Consider the following 24,925-nt stretch of genomic DNA (forward strand, 5'->3'; position numbering starts at 1 on the left):
CAGTTGTCTAGTGCTATGAAGTGTGTGTGTTCTGGCTCCTAGCCACTCCTCTAAAACATTTCTCCAGGTTTCAGAAATTCATTTCTCCCCCTTTCACCAACTAGCTCCTTCTTTTCAACCCACCAATATATTTTCCCATGAATCTACTTCAAACCTTTACTCCAAATTATGGTATCACCTATTTTAAAACAGAAACAGGTTTTCCTAAAAAAAACAACACAAAAAAACCCAACCCAACAGCATGTTGGAATAGAGCAATACCTCTCATATTGTCCATAGAATACACGGCTTTATAAAATTCCTAGCATGATATGACACAGTAAACAACCCCAAAGTCACACCATTCAAACACTCATCCTTCCCTTGGATTTGGAGTGCTGCCTTTGATTTGAAATAGCACATTGGTGTGCACTTGTGTGTGTGGGTCAAAGAAGCGGGTAACTGGGCCAATGCTCAAAATGCAAAGAAATGTATCTCAAACCAAATACCTTAGCTATTTCAATTTAAATTAACAGAGAAGATCAATATTTGGTGCGATTTCTTTTTCTTCCCCTGTGTGGCTACTCTGGAAACCCATGATAAACCTGGGTTGCTGTGAGTTTTCTGGGCTGTATGGCCATGTTCCAGAAACATTCTCTGCTGACGTTTCACCCACATCTATGGCAGGCATCCTCTGAGGTTGTGAGATTTGTTGGAAACTAGTCAAGTGGGGTTTATATATCTGTGGAATGTTCAGGGTAGAAAGAACTCGTCTGCTTGAGGCAAGTGATCACCTTGATTAGCAATGAAAAGCCTAACAGCTTCTAAGCTTGGCTGCTTCCTGCCTGAGGGAATCCTTTGTTGGGAGGTGATTAGCTGGCCCTGATTGTTTCTTGTCTGGAATTCCCCTGTTTTTGAGTGTTACTATTGTGTTACTACTATTTTAGAGTTTTTAAAAATACTGATAGCCAGATTTCATTTAGTTTCCAACAAACCTCACAACCTCTGAGGATGCCTGCCCTAGAGGTGGGCGAAACGTCAGGTGAGAATGCTTCTGGAATATGGCCACACCGCCCGGAAAACTCACAGCAACCCACACAGCTGAATAAAATCCCACATTATCTGCTTTGAACTGGAATATATGGCAGTGTGGACTCAGATAACAGTTCAAAGCAGATATTGTCGCATTTTCTGCCTTGATATTTTGGGTTATATGGCTGCATGGAAGGGTTCCCAGTGATCCCAGCCATGAAAGCCTTCGACTATCCATGACAAATCGCATTAAGTTTGGAAGTTTAGGTTCCCGAGCCATTCAGCTAAACTAGTTGTCATGACTCAACTTGAGCGGGAGCGGAGAGCGAAGAGGACATGTGTGTGTGTGTAGACAGACAGCCGGTTTCCTTCATTCACAAATTCCCCCCTTTCCCAGGGTGAAATCTCCGTCCCCAAAGCAAAGGGAACGTCTGCTCTCCTCTGCAACCGGTAGTCATAGTCAGCCCAACTGTTGCAGGGATGTGACTTGGTAACTCAAAGAAACACCCACCAAGCGAGGCACACAGCAATGCCTCTCTGCTGCAGCTGTCAAGAGGAGGCCAGGGAGGGCCCCGATCCTCCCTCCCTCCGGCTTACCTTGAGGATCAGGTCGGCGTGGTGCTGGTCCAGCATGTTGGCCTTGACGAAGGAGGTGACGACGACCCTCCCGTAGCGCCCGGGCGTCTGCAGGTCGGAGTAGAGCCGGTGCTTGGAGCGGTTGACCGGGAAGAGGCTGTTGACCAGGTTGCGCTCGATCCTGGCCAGGCTGTGCTTGGGGGCCAGCAGGTGCTCCACGCTGCCCTCCACCCGGTAGCGGCTGAAGCTGGCGCCCAGCAAGATGGAGAGCAGGACGGGCGCCGAGGCGAAGAAGACCGGGTGGCTGGCCACGAAGTGCCCGAGTCTGGCGAACGACGATCTCAGCCCCCTGTGCAGGACCTGCCGCAACATTCTAGGGCAGGCGGAGGAGGAGGCGGCGGCGGAGGAGGAGGAGGAGGCGACGGAGGAGGAGGAAGAGGAGGGAAGGCTCCGGCGGGGCGCTCCGGGAGGAGAGCGGGCCACAGCATGGAGGGGCCGGAGGGCGGCAGAGGGAGAGCCAGCCGGCCGCCAAGCTTCCCCTCCCTCCTCCCGCTCCCTCCTCCTCCTCCTCCTCCTCCTCCTTTGTGGTGGGCGCTACAGCGCGGCGGCGCCTCCCCTCCGGCGGCTGAGGGGAGTTTCCCCGCGCCTCATTGTCTGACTTTAAACAGCAACAAAGACTCTCGAGGGAGAAGGCAGGGAGGAGGGGAGGCAGGCAGGCAGGGAAAGCAGGCGCGCGAAGAGGAGGGAGGAGCCAAGGGGCGCCCAAGCTCTCAATGGGGCTGGCACCGAGTGGGGTGTTTTTATTATGGTGGTTCCCCCCCTCGAAGCAGTCCAAGGGAGGGAGGTGGAAGTGTGAGGGGGAACCAAGCTGGCGACACCTCTTTGGGGTTTTATTTTAGGCGGGAGTCGTGTGTGGGGAACCAAGCTGGTCTTGAGGGTGACACCTGCTTGGGGTTTTCTTTTAGGTTGCCTGCTCTTGGAAGGAACCAAGCTCGTCTTGAGGGTGGGTTTTGTTATATGGTGCCTGCTCTTGGAAGCAGTGGTGTGTGGAAATTTGGGTTTGGTTTTTTTTCCCAACCCAGTCCAAGGGAAGGGGATGAAAAGTGTTGCGAATCAAGGTTGTCTTGAGAGTGACACCTACTTGGGTTTTTGTTATATGGTGGCTGCTCTTGGAAGGTGTCGTGTGGAAATTTTGGGAAGGGGGAGGAAATGTGTGGGGAACCAAGCTCGTCTTAAGGGTGGCACCTATTTGGTTTTTTTTTTTTAATATGGTGCCTGGTCTTGGAAGGAGCAGTGAGGAGAAATGTGGGTATTTTCTAAAGGCAGTCCAAGGGAAGGGAGTGGAAGGTGTGGAGAACCAAGCTCGTCTTAAGGGTGACACCTACTTGGGTTTTTGTTCTACCGTGCCTGCTCATGCAAGGAGTCGTGTGGAGAAATTTGGGTTTGTTTTTTCAAGCCAGTCCAAGGGAAGGGAGTGAAATGTGCAGGGAACCAAGCTGGTATTGTGAGTGGCACCTCTTGGAGGTTTTTTTTTAAAATATGATGCCTGCTCTTGGAAGGAGCAATGTGGAGAAATTTGGTGGGTTTTTTTTCGAGCCAGTCTAAGGGAAAGGAGTGGAATGTGTAGGGAACCAAGCTTATCTTGAGGGTGACACCTATTTGGGATTTTTTAAATGGAAGCAGTGGAAATTTGGGGATTTTTTAAACAAATACAGTCCAAAGGAGAAAGGTGGAGTGTGTCAGGAACCAAGCTGGTATTGTGAGTGTGTGTGTCTTTTTTAATGCTCGCTGCCCTTGGAAGGAGTAGTGTGGAAATGGGGGGCTTTTTTTTTCAAAAGCAGCCCAAGGGAAGAGGGTGTCGGTGTGTTGTGGGGAGGGGGCGAGGCACACTTGCTGACTAATGCGACTCGGAGGGGAGGAAAAGGAGGACGGAATGGAGGAGGGGGGCACGGCTTAAACCATCATTCACACATACATGGAGAGAGAGAGAGAAAGCTGACTAGGTGGCTGTGTCTGCTCCAGGATTAGGAGCCCGTGGTAAGAGGCGGAAGGCGGCGGACCCACCCAGGAGGAGATCCGGGTGGCGCACCTGCAGAGCGGGAGGAAGGGCGGCCTTCCCGCAAATCTTCTTCTGCGGGATCCAGACCCCGAGGGCTCGCCGTCCGTGTGAGCTGGGTCCAACCTCCCCACGAAAAGCGAACCCGCAACCGGTTACCTGCAAGCCGCAACTTAGGTGGAAGTCTGTCCCAATGCCCTGGGATTAATCAAGAGGACAAGGATCCTTCTTTCCTTCTTGCCTTCCTTCCTCGGCGGCACGTGGGGCGAGGGTGGTAGTAGGCTGTAGTTGGGATCCTCCTTCAAGTCAGGTCCATGCCGGCGTGTGTCGTCCGGGCGGCGGCGGAGGCGGTGCCCAGGGAGGGCCGAGCGGGCGAAGGGAGCGCCGGGCGGCGGAAGGACACCTGGCGCATGGCAAAGTTTGCAGCCTCCCTCCCAAGGCGGCCCGCCCCGCTCCCATCCGCGCCCAGACCCGGCAACCCGGGTGTCATGAAAAGCAAACGGCGGGCGCCGCGATCAAGGCATGGCGGGGCTTGTGATGCTGGCAGGCAGAAACCTCTCTGCGATTCCGCCTCCTTTTTGCCTCGATTCCCTCCCTCTCGCCTCTCCCTCTCCCTCGCGTTCGCTTGAACGGCTTCCTTGACTATCTGCCTCCTTCCTCTCTCTCCGTACGATGCTCTTGCTCTCCCGGCGTTGCGAGGAGAGAAACTGCCCAGGCTCCAGCCTGAATGGGCATGTGCGGATGCCTCCTCGCACATGCCCATTGAGGACGGGAAGCCGCGCGGAAGCGGGCGCCCTTAACCCTTTGCCCGCAGCGCGCCTCCAACTCTCGCTTTCTCTCTCTCTCTCCCTTTTCCAGACAGACACCTGTTTGGCCCCGAAGGGAGAAGGGCGAGAGGGGACAAGCTCCAGCCCTGGGAGCCAGGAACAAAGACACCAGCTTTGACAGCTGGGCGGAGGAGGCAGGAGGACCTTGAGGAGAAGAGGAAGGCGGGGAAGACACCCCCTGAGAGGACCAAGGGTGGCCCGGCCCTCCGCAAAGGAAAGGCAACGGGAGGTGGGAGACGGGCTGGAAAAGCACGTCTGGCCGCAGCTCCTCAAGCCTGTCCTCCTCTCCAGGGTCCTTTTCACTAAGAGACCGACGGGAGGGGTAGACAGGCTCTCTCTCTCTCTCATCAGAGTAAGAGACCCCTCACTGTCACACCTGCCTCCTCCTCTCCTTCCTCCTCTCTTCTTCCCCCCCTCTTCCTCTCCTCCATCCTTTTCTTCCTCCTCATCTTCTTCCCTTCTCCTTTTGTCCCTTCTTCTCTTTCCTTTTCTTCTTTCCCTCTCTCCCTCTTTTTTCCTTTTCCTTCTAGAACAGTGGTTCTCAACCTGTTGTCCCCAGATGTTTTGGCCTTCAACTCCCAGAAATCATAACAGCTGATAAACTGGCCGGGATTTCACCTGCGGACCCACAGGCTGAGAACCAGTGTTCTAGATTCATAGTATCCTAGAGTTGGAAGAGACCTCATGCGCCATCTAGTCCAACCCCCTGGCAAGAAGCAGGAAAATCACATTCAAAGCACCCCTGACAGATGGCCATCCAGCTTCTCCTCCCTAAACACCTCCAAAGAAGGAATCTCCACCCAGGGCTGTAGCCAAGGGGGTTTAGGGGTTCAACCCCCCCCTCCCGGTAATTTTTCAGGTTTTTAAAAAACCTGGTTTACTCATGAATTTTAACTGATTAACCAAATTTCCATGACTGTGCACTGAAGTTTTGTCTTGAGTGTCCAATGGACTCTATTTCTAAATTATTTTGTGTTATGGAACTACTCTTCATGATTCACTTTAAAAAAGTTTCACCCCCCCCCCCCCACAAAGTTTTTTTCTGGTTATGGCTCTGTCTCCATCACACTCCGGGGCAGAGTTTCCACTGCCGAACAGCTCTCACAGTGAGGAACTTCTTCCTAATGTTCAGGTGGAATCTTCTTTCCTGTAGTTTGAAGCCATTGTTCCACATCCTATTCTTCAGGGCAGCAGCAAACAAGCTTGCTCCCTCCTCCCTATGACTTCCCCTCACATATTTATACATGGCTCTCGTGTGTCCTCTCAGCCTTCTCTTCTGCAGGCTAAACATGTCCAGCTCTTTCAGCCGCTCCTCATAGAGCTTATTCTCCAGACCCTTGATCATTTTAGTCACCCTCCTCTGGACACATTCCAGTTTGTCAACGTCTCCCTTCAATTGTGGTGCCCAGAATTGGACACAGTATTCCAGGTGTGGTCTGACCAAGGCCGAATAGAGGGGTAGCTTGACACTATATTCCTATTTATGCAGGCCAAAATCCCATTGGCTTTTTAAGCTGCATTGCATTGCTGGATCATGTTTAACTTGTTGCCCACGAGAACTCCAAGATCTTTTTCACACGTACTACTGTGAAGCCAGGCGCTCTCCATTCTGTATCTGTGCATTTCATTTTTTCTGCCTAAGTGGAGTATCTTGCATTTGTCCCTGATGAACTTCATTTTGTTAGTTTTGGCCCATCTCTCTAATGTGTTAAGATCGTTTTGAATTCTACTCCTGTCTTCTGGAGTGTTAGCTATCCCTCCCAATATGTTGTCTGCAAAGTTGATGATCATGCCTTCTAACACTCCATCAAAGTCATTAATAAAGATGTTGAACAGAACCAGGCCCAGGACGAAACACTGATTAAAAGCATCCTCCTAGTCTTCTTTTTCCTCCTCTTTTTCCTTTCTTGTCTTCCCCTTCCTCCTTCTCCTCCTCCTCCTCTCTTCTTCTCCCCCTCCTCTCCCCCTCCTCTATTCTCCTCTTTATCTTTTCCTGCTTCCTCCTCCATATGTGCCTTCAAGACAGTTCAGACTTATGGCTACTTTTAAACAAATCTATCACAGGGTGGTCTTGGAAAGATTTATTGTAAGGTTTGCCTTTGCCTTCCTCCAAGGTTGAGAGAGCTTGACTTCCCCGAAATCACATAGTGGGTTCCCTACATCCTCCAAACTAGTCTGGTGGCTTCAAGTTTGTCAGAAAACAGTCTGCTTCTGGCTTTCTGCTTGGCTTCTGTACACTTGAAATGATAGAGGAAACAACTTTGTCCTTTTTTCTTCTTCTGGAACCCAACTGTTTTCAGGCTGGTGCAGTTAGATTCCATCTTTTACTCTGTCCTCTTTGGAAAGATGTACCTGATTTCAAAATTCTGTTTTAATAAAAAGGGAATGGGTGGGTGGTGAGAAGAAGAGAAGCCCAAAGTCTGCTCACAACAGATATGTCTTGTACAAAGCTAATAGTATACAATTTTTAGCCATCTTTAATCTCAAATAATAATGGAAATTTTCATTAATAAAATGAAAGAAGTACGTTGATATTTCTTTCTTTTTGTTAGTGAGATTTTCCACCATTATGTGATTTCAGAAGTGGTGAAGTCAAATGGCCTTATTTGATAGATATAAAAGATGCCAGACAACTTGTCCTGCCCTGAGGACTTGGCCAGCCCAGAATGTGCTTTCTTTACGTATTTACGAGTAGCTGCTGTGACTCACCCTGTTCAACCTAGATTTGGAAGGAACAAAGGATCCCAAGAAGACATTTTCCCCAAACTTTCCATCAGTCTGCCTGATGTCATTTTCAGTCCTCTACAGCAGGGGTCCCCAAATTTTTTAAGCAGAGGGCCGGTCCACAATCCTTCAGACTGTTGAGGGGCCGGATTATCATTTGAAAAAAAAATACAAACGAATTCCTATGCATACTGCACATGTCGTATTTGTAGTGCAACAACAACAACAACAACGAAAGAACAATACAATATTTAAAAATGAAAACAATTTTAACCAACATAAACCTATTAGGATTTCAATGGAAAATGTGGGCCTGCTACTGGCCAATGAGATAGTCAAGTTAATTAGGATTGTTGTTGTTGTTGTGTGCCTTCAAGTCATGTCAGACTTTGGCCGAGCCTAAGTCTAAAATTAATTATTTATTTACTACATTTATTTACTACATTTATATCCCACCCTTCTCACCCCGAAGGGGACTCAGAGCAGCTGTATGTACATACAATATATTATATTATTAGCATAACACAATATTAGCATTATACATTACTATATTGAACTATACCACTATACTATTGTATAATATGTAATATATAACATATAATTAATATTATTATATGGTATTACTATTAGTATTATATTGTATAACATAAGATTATTATCAATATTATATGTATATACAATATATTATATTATTAAAACTGATATAAAATATTATATTATAAAACTGAGGGCGGGGGCCAGGTAAATGACCTTGGAGGGCCGCATCCGGCCCCCGGGCCTTAGTTTGGGGACCCCTGCTCTACAATATACTGATATGCAGACGAGATAGATCCTTGAACTAATACAAAATATCAAATCAACTCCAGTTTTACATTAGGAAGAACATGGGAGAAACAAGGAGCAATGCAAAAGAAATAAACAACAAATCTTAATCAAAATAATTTATTTAGACAAACATATTGAAATATTCAGTTTCCACAAATGATTTTATGATGGCAGATCATTTTTTGTCTTGAAATGGAGGTTGTACGCCTCAAAGGCACCTCATCCCATTAGAAGCTATGAAGGGTCAGACCTGAGGCCCATTGATTCTGCAGAATGATAGGACTTCTATTCCAGTTAGACTACCATGGTTCCATATTATGGGATCTTGGGGTTTGTAATTTGGTATGGCAATGGAGAACTCTGGTTGTGAAATCTAAACACCCATCCCTAAACTACCTCTCCTAAGATGCCACAGGATTGAGAAATGGTCAGTCTACTTTGCTGGCACATAATCGGATTTGTTTCTAGCAAAATTGGGCGGTCAGTATTTTAAAGGAGCTATCTGAGGTGCTGAAACCAATCTTTGACATAAGGTTTGAACTAAAATTAAGGGAATTCACTGTCCTCACTGGCATGGAAACTGCTAACCTACATTGAAATTCTGAATGACACAGGTGCAAACTATCTTACCTTTCTTCACATCAGATCTTTATAGTAGGTTGTTATTGTAATTCTTATTGCCTCTGGCGAATGTAATATAGATTTTATCGAATTTATCTTTATAGAAGTATGCCAGATCCTATTCTGGCACATTTTGTCTTTTTGAAACCCATTTCAGCTAATACTTAGTCCATCTTTTTTGGGGAATAAGATGATCTTATGTGTATGAGGACTCAGAACACTCGCTACAGAATTCTTCATGTTTTGCACTTTCTTGGGATCAGTATGCCAAAAAAGATTTCATACTGTACCTTTCATATTTTAGGTACAGCATTAGGCAGGGTGCAATTTTTATCATTATGCAGCACTAGCTGCTTTGGGAACAGCATATGTGGTTGTTCTGAAATTTCTAAACAATATGGCTATTCTAAGGTATGACAGGAGATAGTATTTTATCTGCCAGTCTGGTTGTCTTATCATCTTGACCTTTATTTCAGGAATCTAAATCTCTTTGATCAGCGTAGCCTACAGTCCTAAGCATTCTTTAAGTTCACTGTATCCACAGGGAGTTATTTTCCTGGAATTTGCATGAATACCTGAAACTATAGGTAGCAATGAACTGTATTGAAGTGAAGAACTTCCAGTCCAAGAATATCACATTCATCCTCGAGAGCCTAGAAAATGCCTACGGAGGCCATATTTTCTCAGAAATGGACAAATGAAACTGTAGGTAGGTACCAGTCCTATGGAAATGAAGGTTACTGTTGGAAATAGCAGCCTCCCAAGCCTTTCACTATTTATTTGTTAATGTTTATATTTGATAATCTGTATTCTATGTCTATGTTGATTTGCCAGTTTGACTGTACCTCTTTGGTGTGGGAGGAGTTATAGACATGTGATTGTACTGATCATGTTCAGACTCAGGACTCCATTTTGTTTGGTTTACACCTCAGTAGAGGTGGATGCATGTTGCTTTTAGGACTTCAGTAGAGAAGTATGACTTATGGACTTCAGTGAATACAACTATACCTAAAGAGTATGGACTATTGATTAAGAATGATACCCTGTGTATTCAACACACAGAGAGAACTACATCCTATCTGTAACTGAACTTTAATAAGAACTAATACAAGATGTTTGTGAGTAAACAAGGTATGTTATTTTTCAAAGAAGCCTTTGTTTTGTTTTGTTTTATCTCTGAGTGCATATTTTAAACTAAGAAGTTTCAAGGGAGCAACTGCAATTTCAACTTCAAAGAAACAACCATATTCTGCTGGCCAAATATATTTTTGTAGTGGCATGTCTTTGTTCTTGGCAGTCCAAAGACATGGTTCTTCAGTTTGACAGCTGAGTTACCTGTGTGCCATTACATGAATGCTTATGGATATCACTTGTTCAAAGGGTTGACTACTAACAAGGTCATGCTTTTCTTGACTAGTGGTTTTCAAAAGGTGGTCTCCATATGTTCATGAAGATTCACATTTGCCAAAGGGATATGACATCATTTTTCCTTTTCAATAAAATTATGATTGCCATTTATTTCTAAAGGGATATGTGTCCAGAGACTGGGTGCAGTTATTTCCAATAGTTACACTATATAAACTGCAAAGTAAATCCCATTAAACATAATTATAGTATCCCGAACAATGGTGGGTTTTATTAGTATCGTGATCATTCAGTCACCTTAATCTTTTAACACAATCTTTATTTCTATTCCACTCTCTCCTCAGCAGGACATACAGTGGCTTACTACATTTAACATTATACTGCTAAAAATTAACAAAATACAAAAGTAAAAATGACATTTTTGAATGCCTGGTTAGGCAAATGGCAGCAATTGTGGCATGGGGTGGCTGGCCCCTTGAGGTGGCATTGGTACTTTCCCTTCTCCATGGAAGGACCCTTGATTTATCACAAAATTAATAATTTTGGCCACATAATCTGCCCTTGGCTTATGCATGAGGCCAACTTATACACGAGTGTATATGGTACATGCACACACATACCAACACAACAATTAGAAAGGTGCAGTGCAGTGTTGAGATGACATGGAGCTATAAAGTTATTCATCAAATGCCTGTGTAAACAGAAAAGTCTTTAGTTGTGTGTGATAAGAAAGCAAGGAAGGGGTCCGTCTAACTTATTTGGGAAGGGAGTTCCAGAGCCTGTGGGTAGCTGCTGAGAAGGCCCTCTCCTGTGTTCCCACAAGATGTACCTTTGAGAGTAATGGGACAAAGAGAAGGGCCTCTTCAGCAGTTCCAAAACATGGGTTGGCAAGTGTTTTTTAAAATAGACTTTGAGATTGTAGATAATTTCTTTATTTTATTGAAGAATTATAATACATTTTTCCATAGAAAATCTTCCAAAATAACTGAATATTCTAGAAAATTCATTCCACATGTCTCTTCATATTGCTTACGTAATAAAAGTGTAATGGGTCAATCTAGTGTGTCGCTTTATTGATATTATAATCCGTAGCTACATTGAGTAAGCAAGAAGAATAAGCTAAAAAGATAACTGAAGCTGAATTTGGAAAATATAATTAGATTTCTAGTTTCTGGAATATAATTATTAATATTCAAATTTCTGAATATAAATATATGATTATAAATTTGATAAATATAAAATAAGAATATGCACTAAGATATAGCAATTAACTTGAAAGTTAGAGATATAAAATGCACAGAAGTAAAGCAAAGATAACTTCAGTTTCATACACTGTTGAATAAAATAGGATGAATATCAGACGTTTTACTTTATAATATCTGTATTATGCTTCCAGCGTTGGTTAATTTGATTGTTAATTCATACATGAGAAATGTGGTTTTAGAATTCCCTGCTATTTAAGACACTCAAGTTGAATATCACAAAAGTCTAAATGACTTAAATTAATTCAGCATGTGTGACCAGCAATATTATTTCTGTTTCAATCTCTTTTTCTCCCTCACTCATTCTCTCTCTGAATTATTTTGCTACTGAGGTCTTTCATTTCCCTCCCAAGAAAATGAAAAAGATCCTTATGACAATATATCAGTTTCCCATGGTTTTTCATATTTGTTACCTCTTCCTTACAATTCTGTGTATTGAATTCTGAAAATCATTTGGTGTGCCAGTATCCGCCAGCTTCTTCCTTTTTATGTAGGCAGTCTGCTCTTGAGATTTTGTTTAATAAAAGAAGTGTACTCATTGGCCAAATGTAATTATTAATTATATATAATTTCTGCAAGGGCCACAGCAACTATTTCATCCTTTCAAGTGGTATATGATTATGTAGAAAATTCAACATGGGAAAAATCTGTATGTCTTTTTGTAGTGGGTGGTTGTTCTTTAAATACTCAAATGGCACCATCTTTCTGCTGTGGTAGATTGTGTGCTCATGTGAAACAAGTAGTTATGCATCAGCATAACATTGCTGCTGGAAGGATTTCCCATGTCAGACAGGCTTTTGCTGAGGAGCCAAATTAAATGTTCCAAACAGCTACTGGCATCAGTAGTAGTGGAGGGTGATACTGGTAGAGGTTGTCTCAGAGGCAAAAGCAATGACAAGACAGCTAACACTTGTTAGAACTGTGTAGAAGAATTGTCTTTTATCATAAAAAAAGTACAATGAGATAATTCAAAATGAAACTAGAGATAGTGCCAAAAGATAAAACTCTCAGTCAGATGGCACTCAGTGAACTACTGAGGTACAGCAGAAGACAATTACAAGTTGCTTTGTGGGTAATGACTCAGCTGAACTCAAGCCAAAAGTATGTTCAGCTGTTGATATGGCTAGAGTTAAAAGGAAAGTCTGAAACAGCACAGCACATATTATGGGAACATGGAATTGGGAAAGCACAAATCAGGAGAAGTTAGACACAAGAAATAGTACATATAAACATTGCAATACTTGGGGTAGAGTGAGAAAATTACACAGTGTTTTACTTAGGAAATGATAATCTAAGAAGAAATGGGGTAGCATTAATAGTAAGGAGAAATGTAGTAAAGGCAGTCAAAATATATAATATAAAGTCTGACTGAATAATATCATAGAATCATAGAGTTGGAAGAGACCGCAAGGGCCATCCAATCCAACCAACCATCTCCTGTTAATAAATGTAAGGGATTCCTCATCTTCAGAAGAGGAAGGTGAGTAGGAAAGTGTTCAGGAATTAGAGGGGGAGTTGGAATCTGAGGAGAAGATTTTGCAAGTATCCACGTTTCAGGAAAGGCGAAAAGAAACAGAGCAGAGATGCCGTTCAGCTAGCATAGCTGCCAGAAATACTAATCAGGACAGTAAGATTTTGTGGAATACTCATCAATATAATTGTACTTGACTTACTACTTAGGTCAGGGGTCCTCAAACTTTTAAAGCAGAGGGCCGGTCCACAATCCTTCAGACTGTTGAGGGGCCGAATTATCATTTGGGGGAAAAAAATTCCTATGCACACTGCACATATCTTATTAGTAGTGCAAAACAACAACAATAATAATGAAAGAACAATACTATATTTAAAAATGAAAATAATTTTAACCAACATAAACCTATCAGGATTTCAACAGGAAGTGTGGGCCTGCTTCTGGCCAATGAGATAGTCAGGTTAATTAGGATTGTTGTTGTTGTGTGTCTTCAAGTCATTTCAGACTTTGGGCGAGCTTAAGTCCAAAATTATTTATTTATTCATTTACTACATTTATTTACTACATTTATATCCCACCCTTTTCACCCCGAAGGGAACTCAGAGCAGCTGTATGTACATACAGTATATTATATTATTAGCATAGCACAATATTAGCATTATATATTACTATACTGAACTATATCACTATACTGTAATATTATATGTAATATATAACATATAATTAATATTATATGGTATTATTATTAGTATTATATTGTATAAAATAATATTATCAATATAATATGTATATACACTATATTATATTATTAAAACGGATATAAAAATATTATATTATAAATGAGGGCGGGGGCCAAGTAAATGACCTTGGAGGGCCGCATCTGCCCCCCGGGCCTTAGTTTGGGGATCCCTGACTTAGGTGATCCCTCATAGTTCGAGGACGATTGCCTTCCATTTTGGTTGTCTTGGGGGTGTGTCCGTAGGTGGCTGAAGACACCTATTCTTGATCTGCATGTTCTATCACAGTGAGGACATCGGTTTCCAGGTGGAAGACGGTCCCGGTCAGGGTTGGCTTGACGCGCTTTCCTCTTGGCACGTTTCTCCCTTAAGCCCTCCATTTGTGCCTCTTCAAACTCCGCAGCACTGCAGGTCATAGCTGACCTCCAATTAGAGTGCTCAAGGGCCAGGGCTTCCCAGTTCTCAGTGTCTATGCACAATTTTTAAGGTTGGCTTTAAGCCCATCTTTAACTCTCTTTTCCTGCCTACCAACATTACGTTTCCCGTTCTTGAGTTCGGAGTAGAGCAACTGCTTTGGAAGACTGTGATTAGGCATTCGGAGAACGAGGCCAGTCCAGTGGAGTTGATGGCGTAGGAGCATCGCTTCAATGCTGGTGGTCTTTACTTTCTCAAGCACGCTGACATTTGTCCATCTGTCTTCCCAAGAGATTTGCAGGATTTTTCTGAGGCAACGCTGATGGAAATGCTCTAGGAATTGAGTGTGACGTCTGTAGACCGTCCACGTTTCACAGGCGTAGAGCAGGGTTGGGAGGACAATGGCTTTATAAACAAGCACCTTGGTATCTCTACGGATGTCCCGATCATCAAACACTCTCTGCTTCATTCTGAAAAATGCTGCACTCGCAGAGCTCAGGCGGTGTTGTATTTCAGTGTCAATGTAGAATTTTGTGGAGAGGTGGCTGCCAAGGTAGCGGAAATGGTCAACGTTTTCTAATGTTACACCATTAAGTTGTATTCCTGGCTTTGCAGAGGGATTAGCTGGTGCCTGTTGGAAGAGCACTTGGTTTTCTCAATGTTCAATGAGAGGCCGAGCTTCTCGTATGCTTCTGCAAAGGTGTTTAGAGTGGCTTGTAGGTCTTCTGAGTGCGCACAGACTACGTTGTCATCGGCATATTGGAGTTCTATAACAGATGTTGTGGTGACCTTGGTTTTGGCTCTCAGTCTGCTGAGGTTAAATAGCTTGCCATTTGTCTGATAGATGATTTCCACACCGGTGGGAAGCTTCCCATCAACAAGGTGAAGTATCATAGCGATGAAGATGGAAAATTAGGTAGGGGCAATAACACATCCCTGTTTGACACCTGATTCCAACTTAAATGGGTCACTTTGTGAGCCGCTGCTGTCCAAGACTGTTACCAACATGTCATCATGGAGGAGCCACAGGATGTTCACAAATTTGTCAGGTCACCCGATTTTTTGGAGGATGGTCCAGAGAGCGCTGCGATTCACTGTGTCGAATGCCTTTGCAAGGTCAATGAATGCCATGTACAGAGGTTGATTTTGTTCCCTGCATTTTTCTTGCAGCTGTCATTCAGTGAAGATCATGTCCACTGTTCCTCTGGAGGGACGGAAGCCATTCTGGGATTCTTGGAGGGTGTCTTCTGAAACAGGGAGAAGGCGGTTTGCAAGGATTCTTGCGAGGATTTTCCCAGCTGAGCTTAGAAGAGAGATACCGCAGTACTTCCCGCAGTCTGTTCTGTCCCCTTTCTTGAAAAGGGTGATGATGGTGGCATCCTTGAAGTCTGCTGGGATTTTCTCGGTCACCCACACTTTTTCAATGAGCTGGTGGAGTTGTTGTATCAGTTCAGGACCACCCTCTTTGAAGATTTCAGCAGGGATCTCATCAGGTCTGCTGGCTTTGTTGTTTTTTTTGTTGGCTGATGGCATTGCTGACTTCTTCCAAACTAGGCAGTGCTGCAAGCTCATCCTTGGTTTGTTGTTGCAGGATTTGTGAGAGGGCCTCTTCAGCCACATTGGAGCTGCGATTCAGCAGGTTCTGGTAGTGCTCTTTCCAACGTAGTGCAATTGATGTTTTGTCCTTCAGAAGTTTGGTTCCATCTGATGAGCGTAGAGGCTGTATGCCATGGTTTCTTGGTCCGTAGATGATCTTTGTGGCTTTGAAATTTCCCTGAGCATCATGGGTATCTGCAAAGTGTTGGATTTCTTCAGCCTTCTTTGTCCATCAGATGTTTTTGAGTTCTCTGGTCCGTCTTTGGACCTCAGCCTTTGCACTGGCATAGATCTTTTTCTTAGCAGCACAGTTGGTGTCTCTCTGCCATGTTTGCAAGGCTTTCCTTTTGTTATCAATTAGCTTTTGGATCTCTTTGTCGTTATTGTCAAACCAGTCTTGATGTTTCTTAGTTTGGTTTCCAATGGTTTCTTCGCAGGCTGTGATGATGGAGGTCTTCTTTTTGTTCCAATGTTCCTCAACATTTTTGGGGTATTCTGTGGGTAGATGATCCTTGAGTGTTGTTTGGAGAAAGGCTCATTTGGAGGGCTCCTGAAGGGCTTGGGTGTTCATTTTACGCCTTGTTTTTCTTCCTTGGAGTCTGCGTTTGGGGATGATCTTGATAGCCATCGTGGATTGCATTAACCTGTGGTCTGTCCAGCAGTCATCAGCACCTGTCATGGCTCTTGTGAGAAGCACATCGCGGCGGTCTCTGGCATATATAATTACATAGTCCAAGAAGTGCCAATGCTTTGACCGGGGGTGTAATTCAACTTTGTGACAGAATACAAACTGCCTGTACTTAAATTAGAGTAAAGCTAAAGAAGAACACAAAATCAACTATCATGCCAAAATACAAACCAAAGAACATCCTGGTGGAATTTAAAGATAATGTAAACAAAAATAGTCAGTGTGATATAGTTTGTGTATTGGACAGGGACTCTGTAGATCAGGATTCAAATGTCTACTTGCTCATGGGAGCACACTGTGTACTATGTTGCTGAAGGCTTTCATTTCCGGAATCACTGGGTTGCTGTGAGTTTTCTAGGCTGTATGGCCATGTTCCAGAAGCCATACAGCCCAGAAAACCCGCAGCAACACACCGGGTAATCTTAGGCAAGTCCCACTCTCAGCTTCAGAGGAAGGCAAAAGTACCCTCCAAAGAAAATTTTCCAAAGAAAACGCCATGATAGGTTTGCCTTAGGATCACCATAAGTAGGAGATAACTTGAAGGCAAACAATTACAAAGACTCAAACAGCAGGAATTGGTGATTTAACAAGAAGTTATTTAATCCTCACTGAATTACACTTTTAAAAAATACTTATCAGTGCCTTGCACTGAACTTGGAAATCAACAATCAATGCATTTCATTGAACTCTAAAATCATCAAAATAAAATTTAGCATCAGCCCCCTAAACTGACAGAAATTTTCAAATGGGTTAACTTATGGGTTAACTTCTCTTGGATTTCTGTAATTGTTTATTTGCTGGTTGTCAATCTGTCAAATAAACAGGCAGGAAAAAGAGAGTCTGCCGATGTAGTTGGAACAATAGTACTGCCTATTCCACACTTTTTTGCTTGTGTTTTTTTTCATTTATTATACCAGAGGGAACACACTATCAGGCACAAGATTTTTGATACCAAATCGGGATTATTTTATATTTGGAATTTGCACTGTCACACAGTTACTAAGTACCATTCCCTTTATTATTTACCTTAGTTCTGTCCCTTATTTACCTTGAGCTCTTGTTGTGGCAATCAAATTTCAAACAGTTCCAGGAGAGGTTCCTTGCTTTTGCTTGCTATTTCAAAGAGAGTGAAAAACATTTTATTCCTGAAATAAAAACTAGACTTATTGTTCTTTTCTTGGAATATATCCTTAAAGATTTGATTATTTCTTTTATAAATTTACTATAAATGATTTTAAAACATTGACTCATAATATTTATTGTGTTGTTGAAATATACCTCACAACCTCTGAAGATGCCTGCCATAGATGTGGGCGAAACATCAGGAGAGAATACTTCTAGAACATGGCCATACAAACATACAACAACCATATAATATTTATTGTTGTTTATGACTATTTCATAGCATTTGGGGTTTGGAAACCACCTTATTTTTATAGAATATATGGTTAAATAATGAGAAATAAATATATTTTGTGACCACAGTCTTAAGTGTTTTCATGTTCTTCTCTTTCTGTTTTTCCACGCTGATCAGAACCAAATGCAAACTTACCCAATTCTTTAGTCCTCCCACTCCCTGCTCAATTTATATAATAGGAGGTAGCTTTAAGAAATATCAGATGTTTTCCTCTGATAAAGGTTTTTTTTCTTATACTATCCTCAAAATGTGTGTTATAAATATAATTGGTTTACTATCCTATTCCCTCTTAGGGTAACCTTACTGTAGATCTGTTTGGTATCCTGGGATCTCTTTAATCAAACTATCAATACCAAGAGCCTTTTCATAGGTGGACAGCTACAACACTGAACTGTTACAGAAATGTGGATAAGCTGTGTCACACACATATTGAAGCCCAGTTTAGGAAGAAAAGCAAATTAGAAGAGATGCACAAGCATTCTTTGTTTCAAGATGAATGCCTTGGCTGATTATGTTCTCATAGAAGGGGACTATAACTCATGGATGAGGAACATGGAACTCCCAGATGTTGTGTTGTTGTTTTTTTTAGTTCAACAACACCTGGAGGGTAAATGCTCTCACTTATGCTGTAATGAATGCATTTTTTTAACAAGCAGGGGGTTATAAATTTATGTTTGATAGTTCAACTCTTCAGTGCTGCTCACACTGGTTATGTAACCCACCAGATGCATGTACATGCTCCATTCATGTAAGCCTCCATTGCTTGTGTGTGAAAATTGAAAGAACAAATGAGGGTTATTGAAGGAATCATCCTGCTGTCAAGGAACCACAAAATCAAATCTGCCCATTAATAAATATTGACACAGCATTCACATCACAGCTGTCAAGCCCTAGACAGGGTTGCTGCTAATGCTAATTGCTGATGGGAAGGGGAGAAACCATTTCAACCAAATTATCTGAAGGGACAAAAGGGAGTGCACTCAATCTGTGAGTACACTCCCATTTCCCTCCTCTATCAGAACTAGCAGATCTCAACCAATCTGATTTGTGAGCATCTCAATTGCCTTCTTGATCTCTTTCCTCACCAGAAAGCAACAGCAGTGATAGCCTGCCATTCCCTGACAAGGCGTGATAGTAGTGGGATAACACATATGCAAGTGGGAAAACATGAAACTGAATGGGCACAATGCCATGTTTTACCTGATTGATGTAGGACCTTGGTCATTTTGTATTGATGTGATCACTGAAGAGTTCTTAACTTACTTTAGTGAATGTGATACAGGTCAAACATCTCTTATCTAGAATTCCAAAATCCAAAATACCCCCAAATCCCAAATTGTCCACATATGTTACTGAGGTAGAGACGCCTTTCCTTTCTGATGGCTCAATGTACACAAACTTTGTTTCTTGTACAGGATTATTAAAAACAATGTGTATAATGTATAGAAACAAAGAGTTGGAAGAGACCACAAGGCCCATCCAGTCCAACCCTTTGCCTTGCAGGAACACAAAATTGAAGCACTCCCGACAGATGGCCTTCCAGCCTTTGCTTAAAACCCTCCAGAGAAGGAGACCACATCCCAAAGCAGCATATTCCACTGCTGAATAGTTATTACTGTCAGGAATCTCTTTCCCTGCAGTTTGGATCCATTGCTCTGTGTTCTAGTCTCCAGAGCAACAGAAAACAAGCTTACCCCCTCCTCAATGTAACATCCTTTCAAATATTTAAACATGGCTATTATGTCCCGTCTCAGCCTTCTCTTCTCCAAGCTAAACATAGCCAGTCCCCTCAGCTGTTCCTCATAGGACTTGGTTTCCAAACCTTTGATCATTTTAGTCTTCTCTGACTCGTTCCAGATTGTTAATATCCTTTTGAATTGCAATGCCCAGAACTGGACACAGTATTACTCAGGGGAGGTCTGTCTAAAGCAGAATAGAGTGAGACTATTATGACTTCCCTTGATCCAGACATTATAATCCTATTGATGCCGCCTAGAATTGCAGTGACTTTTAAAAATAAAGCATAACATTATCTCCAGGCTATGTATATATAGTGCACATGAAAAATGAAATAAATTTTGTGTCTAGAGTTGGTTCCCATCTCTAAAATATCTCATTATGTAGATATAAACAAATACAGGTATTCAAAAATCCAAAACACTTCTGTTACCAAGCAGAAGCATTAAAACCAGCAGAATATATATATAGTTCTTCAAAATATGATCAAAAATACATCACATAAATGGTATTCTATTACACATTGAATTAAAAAAACCATAGCATGTAGCATTTTCTTAAGCTTGTTTACCTGGAAATAAGTCCTACTGTGTTCAGTGGAGTCTGCTTCTTGTTAAGTAAAGATATGAGTCTGGACAGTAGAGATTGTGAGTTTTGCAGTATCTGCAGAAAATATATTTATTAAATGATGATGTCAGGTGGTTACAAAATAAGGAAGACAAGAAAAAATAGAGCTCATACAGACAAAGTGGTAGAAGGTAGTTAACAAAAGGCCCTCAGAGACAGCAGCAGACCTGTTCCATAATTCTTCCTGTGGACATGGAATAGATCCATCTGTCAGTCATTTCGAAGGGTTCTTCCAACAGTAAGACACTGGGAACTACTGTTGTAAATAAATGAACCTATTATTTCCAAATATGCTAATGTAGCTTTGTCTCAGAAAATTAAGACACAACCTACTGAATGTCAGATCCAATGTCCAGTAAAGTCATTCACAAAATGCCTGCTGATGTGAATGGCATCCATTTGTTCCTTATACAAGAAAAATGTTAATTAGATAATTCCTTGCAACCAGCCAGTTGACAAAGGTCTAACAGCCAATCCATTTCTGAATTACAAGGCTCTACTCTTCAGCATTAGACACCCTTAGTGTATCAATTTTCATAATTAATTCATAGTTAGTCCTCATTATCCACTGTATCAATATGCTAATTTATTTCCATAAATTTCCTATTAACATGCATGAGCTTGGATGTGGATAAGCAAGATGTAGAAAGAGGCAGCCACAGAAGACAATAGTATGCTTTTCTTTTCTCCTTTCAGAAAAAATGCTGAAAATTTGTTTTCTTATGATGTATTTAGCATTTCTTACAATGTATATGACTTATGGACTAAATTAATGATCTGGGAACTGCAGTTCAGTATCATTTGTAGGACAATATTCTGCCCATTCTTGCTTTAGGTTAACAACCTCTGCTTTTAGGAATGAAAGCAACCAATGACCAACATAGAACACTATTATTTAGCAAGCACAAATGATACTCTGCTTCTTCATGCCTAGTTCTGGATTACATAAAAAGGGGAAGGGGGAATTTCCAGCTGTGCGTCTGGATGTACAACCAATTGTGCAGATACTATAGGCAGTGCAGTTGCCTATGCGCGAGACAAGAGCAAATGTGTAACCTCATGCACAACTGGAAAAAACTATGAAGTCCTGCCAGTGCATTGACTTTCTTCATTAATTCTCTACTGGATTTAGGATATGATTTTTTTCAAGGATGCTCAGGACAAAAAAGGCTTAAGAAACTGTCACATGCAAGGCTAGACAGGCAGTTTCTGGAGACCAGTGTTGTCTATTCTGACCATCAGTTTGTTTCTTTACTAGGCCTACTAGTAGCTAACTTTGCAATAACATCTTATGTGAGTCAGGGAGATGTCAGAGTTTGGGCCTTGAACCATAGTATGCATGTTTTTTTTAAAAATTATTATTACTGAGCCCTGGCATTTTTCCCACTATAGTCAAAGAGGATGTTTGCTGCATCCCTCTGATTATAGAAGTTTGCTTTGAGTCCTTCCATCAAGATACTATTACCCAGTCTGTAAACACAGACTGATTTTTTTTGCATTGAATTATTCATTGTAGCCATACAAAAGTATATCTGAACAACTTTTCTTCTGATGTTTGTAGCCTTTCTTTATCTTTATATAGGTTTTTTTGTGCAATGCATAGCAATCTGCTCATCATTTGTGGCAAGTAGTTACATTTTGTAAAAGCTTTGGAATATGGAACCGTTATACCATGGATGCAGCTTCCATGCTGGTCCTTCTCCTCCTCCTCCTCCTCCTCCTCATTTTGCCTTTTCCACAGCCCTGAGAGACTGAAATTAGTTTATAAAAGTTAGAACAGATAAAACTAAATGCACATAATATACAAAATATAAAATACAATGAAACTATCAATAAAATTAAAAGCAATGAAAAACATGTCCATTAAAAAGAATAAAACAACAGATATAGAGAAGATAACACCTTTTGAAGACTTCCCTACTTAGTTCTCAGAGGTCTGTTGAAACAAGAAATGTCTCTGCATGTCTACAGAAGGGATAGCAAGATGGGGGCGCCAAGAGAGATACAGAGCCTGGTAACAGACACAGAGAAGTCTCTGTCCTGGATCCTCAACAAATGTTCCTGTGATGGCGGAAGGACCGAAGGAAAGTCCTCATCTGAGGATGTTAAAACTAGAGCAGGATCATATCAAAAGATAGTGTCTTTCAGATAATCTGGACCCAATGCATGTGGGGTTTTATAGATCAGAACTGTTGGAAATGGAGTGGTGTGACAAGGGAGTTAACTATTCCAGTTAACAATTGTGAAAGGGAAGAAAACTTAGATTCTCTCAAGTTTAATGAACCAATATTACAAGGTAGCATGAGGTCCAAGGTGAAATCAATATGAGGATAAGATTGATTTCCATATTGGAATGGACTTAAGAAGGATCTGGGAGAAGTGATTGCCATTTCAGCTGATCTTTATATATTTCCTATGAGAAGATCCTCTTTGTGGTATGACTCCTGCCTGATCAAATTGACTGACAGTTGGCCCGCCATCTAAAATAGCCACTTTGAGTTTCCTTGTATAGAGGGAAGAAGCAGGGTATAAATAAACATAATAAATATACTTATATTACTACTACAATTAAAATAGTCTGTTGAAGGCTGGAACCCCAAGGAAAACGGAGAATGTATAGTGTGAAATAGGAGTCAGATGGTATGTAGGTAAACCAGCACAGTAATATGTTTCTTACCCAAGACTTTATTTTCTTCTTGGTTTAAATGTGCCTCCCTCTTCACTCTAAGATTATGCTCCCAACTATAGCATGGCTTTTAAAAGATATATCCCTATCTATCTATCTATCTATCTATCTATCTATCTATCTATCTATCTATTTAGTAAAGGTAAAGGTTTTCCCCTGACATTAAATCCAGTCGTGTCTGACCCTAGGGGTTGGTGCTCATCTCCATTTCTAAGCCGAAGAGCCAGTGGGGGCTTATATATATATATATATATATTCAATTTTATGTTAAAACCAGAATGGATTTCATTCTCTCCAACAACAGATCACTGATGATCAACAATGATTTACTTAAAACTATATATGGGTATATCTGCTTTACAAAGTTTTATCTGTTTCATACAACCTTGTTGCAATGGGTCTATCTGATAGAATCCTGGGATTATCCATTTGGTGGGGCAGGTTGATATCTATCAAGGCAGTCACCAAAGCCCTGTATTTTAGTACTTTGCCACACGACAAATCCCAAACTTCCATATGATGGGGTCATATAGGGGAAGTGGTAAGTGTAGATGTAAAGTAATACATATTATTTAAAGCAGGATCTTCTGCATCCTGGCCTGGGCTAGCACAGTGGGTAAAACTTCCAGCTATAGAAGATTCTGCCAGCCAGAAGGTTGACAGTTCAAGCCCAGGTCGGGGTGAGCTCCTGCCATCAGCCCAGCTTCTGCTCATCTAGCAATTCGAAAACAACAATGTAAGTAGATAAGTAGGTACCATGTTGGTGGGGAAGTAAAATATGTCCTGAAAAATATGCCAGCAAAAATCCGACCAGGAAAGGCATCCATGGACGACAGGCTCCTCGGTGTAGAAAAATGAAACAACAGCACCTCCCATGGCTGAGTCGAGCACAGGCGGATGCCAGAGATGAAAAGAGGGAAGCCTTACCTCTGTTTATGTACTGTTTGTCTTTGTCAATTGTATAACAACATTGAATGTTTGCCATATATGTACCGCTCTGAGTCCCCTTGGGGAGATAGAGTGGAATATAAATAAAGTATATTATTATTATTACATCATCAGTAACAATCTTGTGCTCCCAAACTTTAATGTGGAAAAAACCCCAAATGAATGGGAAGCCTGCATCAGTGACCAAGATCTGCCTGCATGCTTTTAAAGATAGTACCTTATGAAAAAGTACTCTATTTAATTCATGGACTGGTTATGTCACACCATACAAGTTTTATTTAAGATATTTTAGCATTAAAAGGATGACTTAAGCAGCAAATCCTTAGGGAAAAACAACTCTAAAATTCGTAACTCAAATATTACTATAACATTCCTAACTCAGCATAGTGAAAATCTGAAAATATTCAGAACAATAAGTGAGGTTTTACAACTAAATCAAGTTTCCCCATTAAAATCAGTCTCTTTCCTGGAGAACTGAAAGCCAGTGTTAAAAATGATGGTTAAAAAAAAATAGTTCAGCAAATGAGAAATTGATTCTGTATTCTGGGCTGTACTGATGGACAGCATTGCTTAGAGTGGACTTGAAGGTACAAATTGTATTTTCTTATCCCACACTTTCAATCAAAGTGAAGGTAGATAGTGGCATACTGCCCACTGGCCATACCTCCCAATTCCAATAACCCATCCCTGTAGACCCCCTCTATTTTTAGACTGTTAAACTCCATGTAGTTTTTAATCTTGTATTAAGTCTTTCCTCCTTTGTTGTGTATCATAGCTGACATCCTGACTGGACCAACAATGTTTACTATTTAATAATAGGCAGTCCCTGAGTTACAAATGACTCATAGTTAAGAATGGGGCAGAGACAATAGGAAGGGAGAGAAAGCTACCCCTCGGAAGGGAAATTTACTCTTGAAAGCATTATTATGGGGAAAAGGTATCCTCACTGAAGCTTTATCCCCAATCCTTGTTTCCACAACAAGCCAAATTTTTCAAAATCTAATTATCACAGGGACAGAAAGTGAGGTGAAATCTTCTGACCAGAGGTACAGACAGCAAAATAAACACCACAGGGGTGCTAGCCTTTCCATATGCTAGCCAAAGGTAGTGTAAAGGTAAAGGTAAAGGTTTTCCCCTGACATTAAGTCCAGTCGTGTCCAACTCTGGGAGTTGGTGCTTGTCTCCATTTCTAAGCCAAAGAGCCGGCGTTGTCCATAGATAATTCCAAGGTCATGTGGCTGGCATGACGTCATGGAGCGTCATTATCTTCCCACCAGACTGGTACCTATTGATCTACTCACATTTGCATATTTTCGAACTGCTAGGTTGGCAGAAGG

At 41.8% G+C, this 24,925-nt stretch overlaps 1 protein-coding gene and 1 long non-coding RNA gene across 8 annotated transcripts in view; both read right to left on the reverse strand.

The window, feature by feature from the left end:
* ptchd1 (patched domain containing 1) overlaps positions 1 to 4,784 on the reverse strand; it is a 127,024-nt gene extending 122,240 nt beyond the window's left edge. For 5 of the 7 annotated variants that reach the window (XR_010004966.1, XR_010004965.1, XM_062977216.1 and 2 more), the window contains exon 1: positions 1,609 to 4,782. Coding sequence is in view for 5 of the 7 variants with exons in the window: in XM_062977216.1 (XP_062833286.1) it covers positions 1,609 to 1,959 (351 nt within the window). In the remaining 2 variants the exon portion in view is untranslated. Of the gene's footprint in view, positions 1 to 1,608 lie in introns of all 7 variants that reach the window. The other 2 variants (XM_062977218.1, XM_062977215.1) reach the window with 2 other exon arrangements.
* Positions 4,785 to 6,536: 1,752 nt separating this feature from the next.
* Positions 6,537 to 24,925, reverse strand: part of LOC134298003 (uncharacterized) — a 44,509-nt gene continuing 26,120 nt past the window's right edge. The window contains exons 3-6 of the long non-coding RNA XR_010004967.1: positions 21,626 to 21,705; positions 19,899 to 19,990; positions 17,222 to 17,286; positions 6,537 to 6,836 (exon numbers count right to left, since the gene is read on the reverse strand). This is a non-coding gene — a long non-coding RNA (uncharacterized LOC134298003). The remainder of the gene's footprint in view (positions 6,837 to 17,221; positions 17,287 to 19,898; positions 19,991 to 21,625; positions 21,706 to 24,925) is intronic.

Source organism: Anolis carolinensis, chromosome 3 (genome assembly GCF_035594765.1).
Source record: "Anolis carolinensis isolate JA03-04 chromosome 3, rAnoCar3.1.pri, whole genome shotgun sequence".
In the NCBI taxonomy this organism is placed as follows: domain Eukaryota; kingdom Metazoa; phylum Chordata; class Lepidosauria; order Squamata; family Dactyloidae; genus Anolis; species Anolis carolinensis.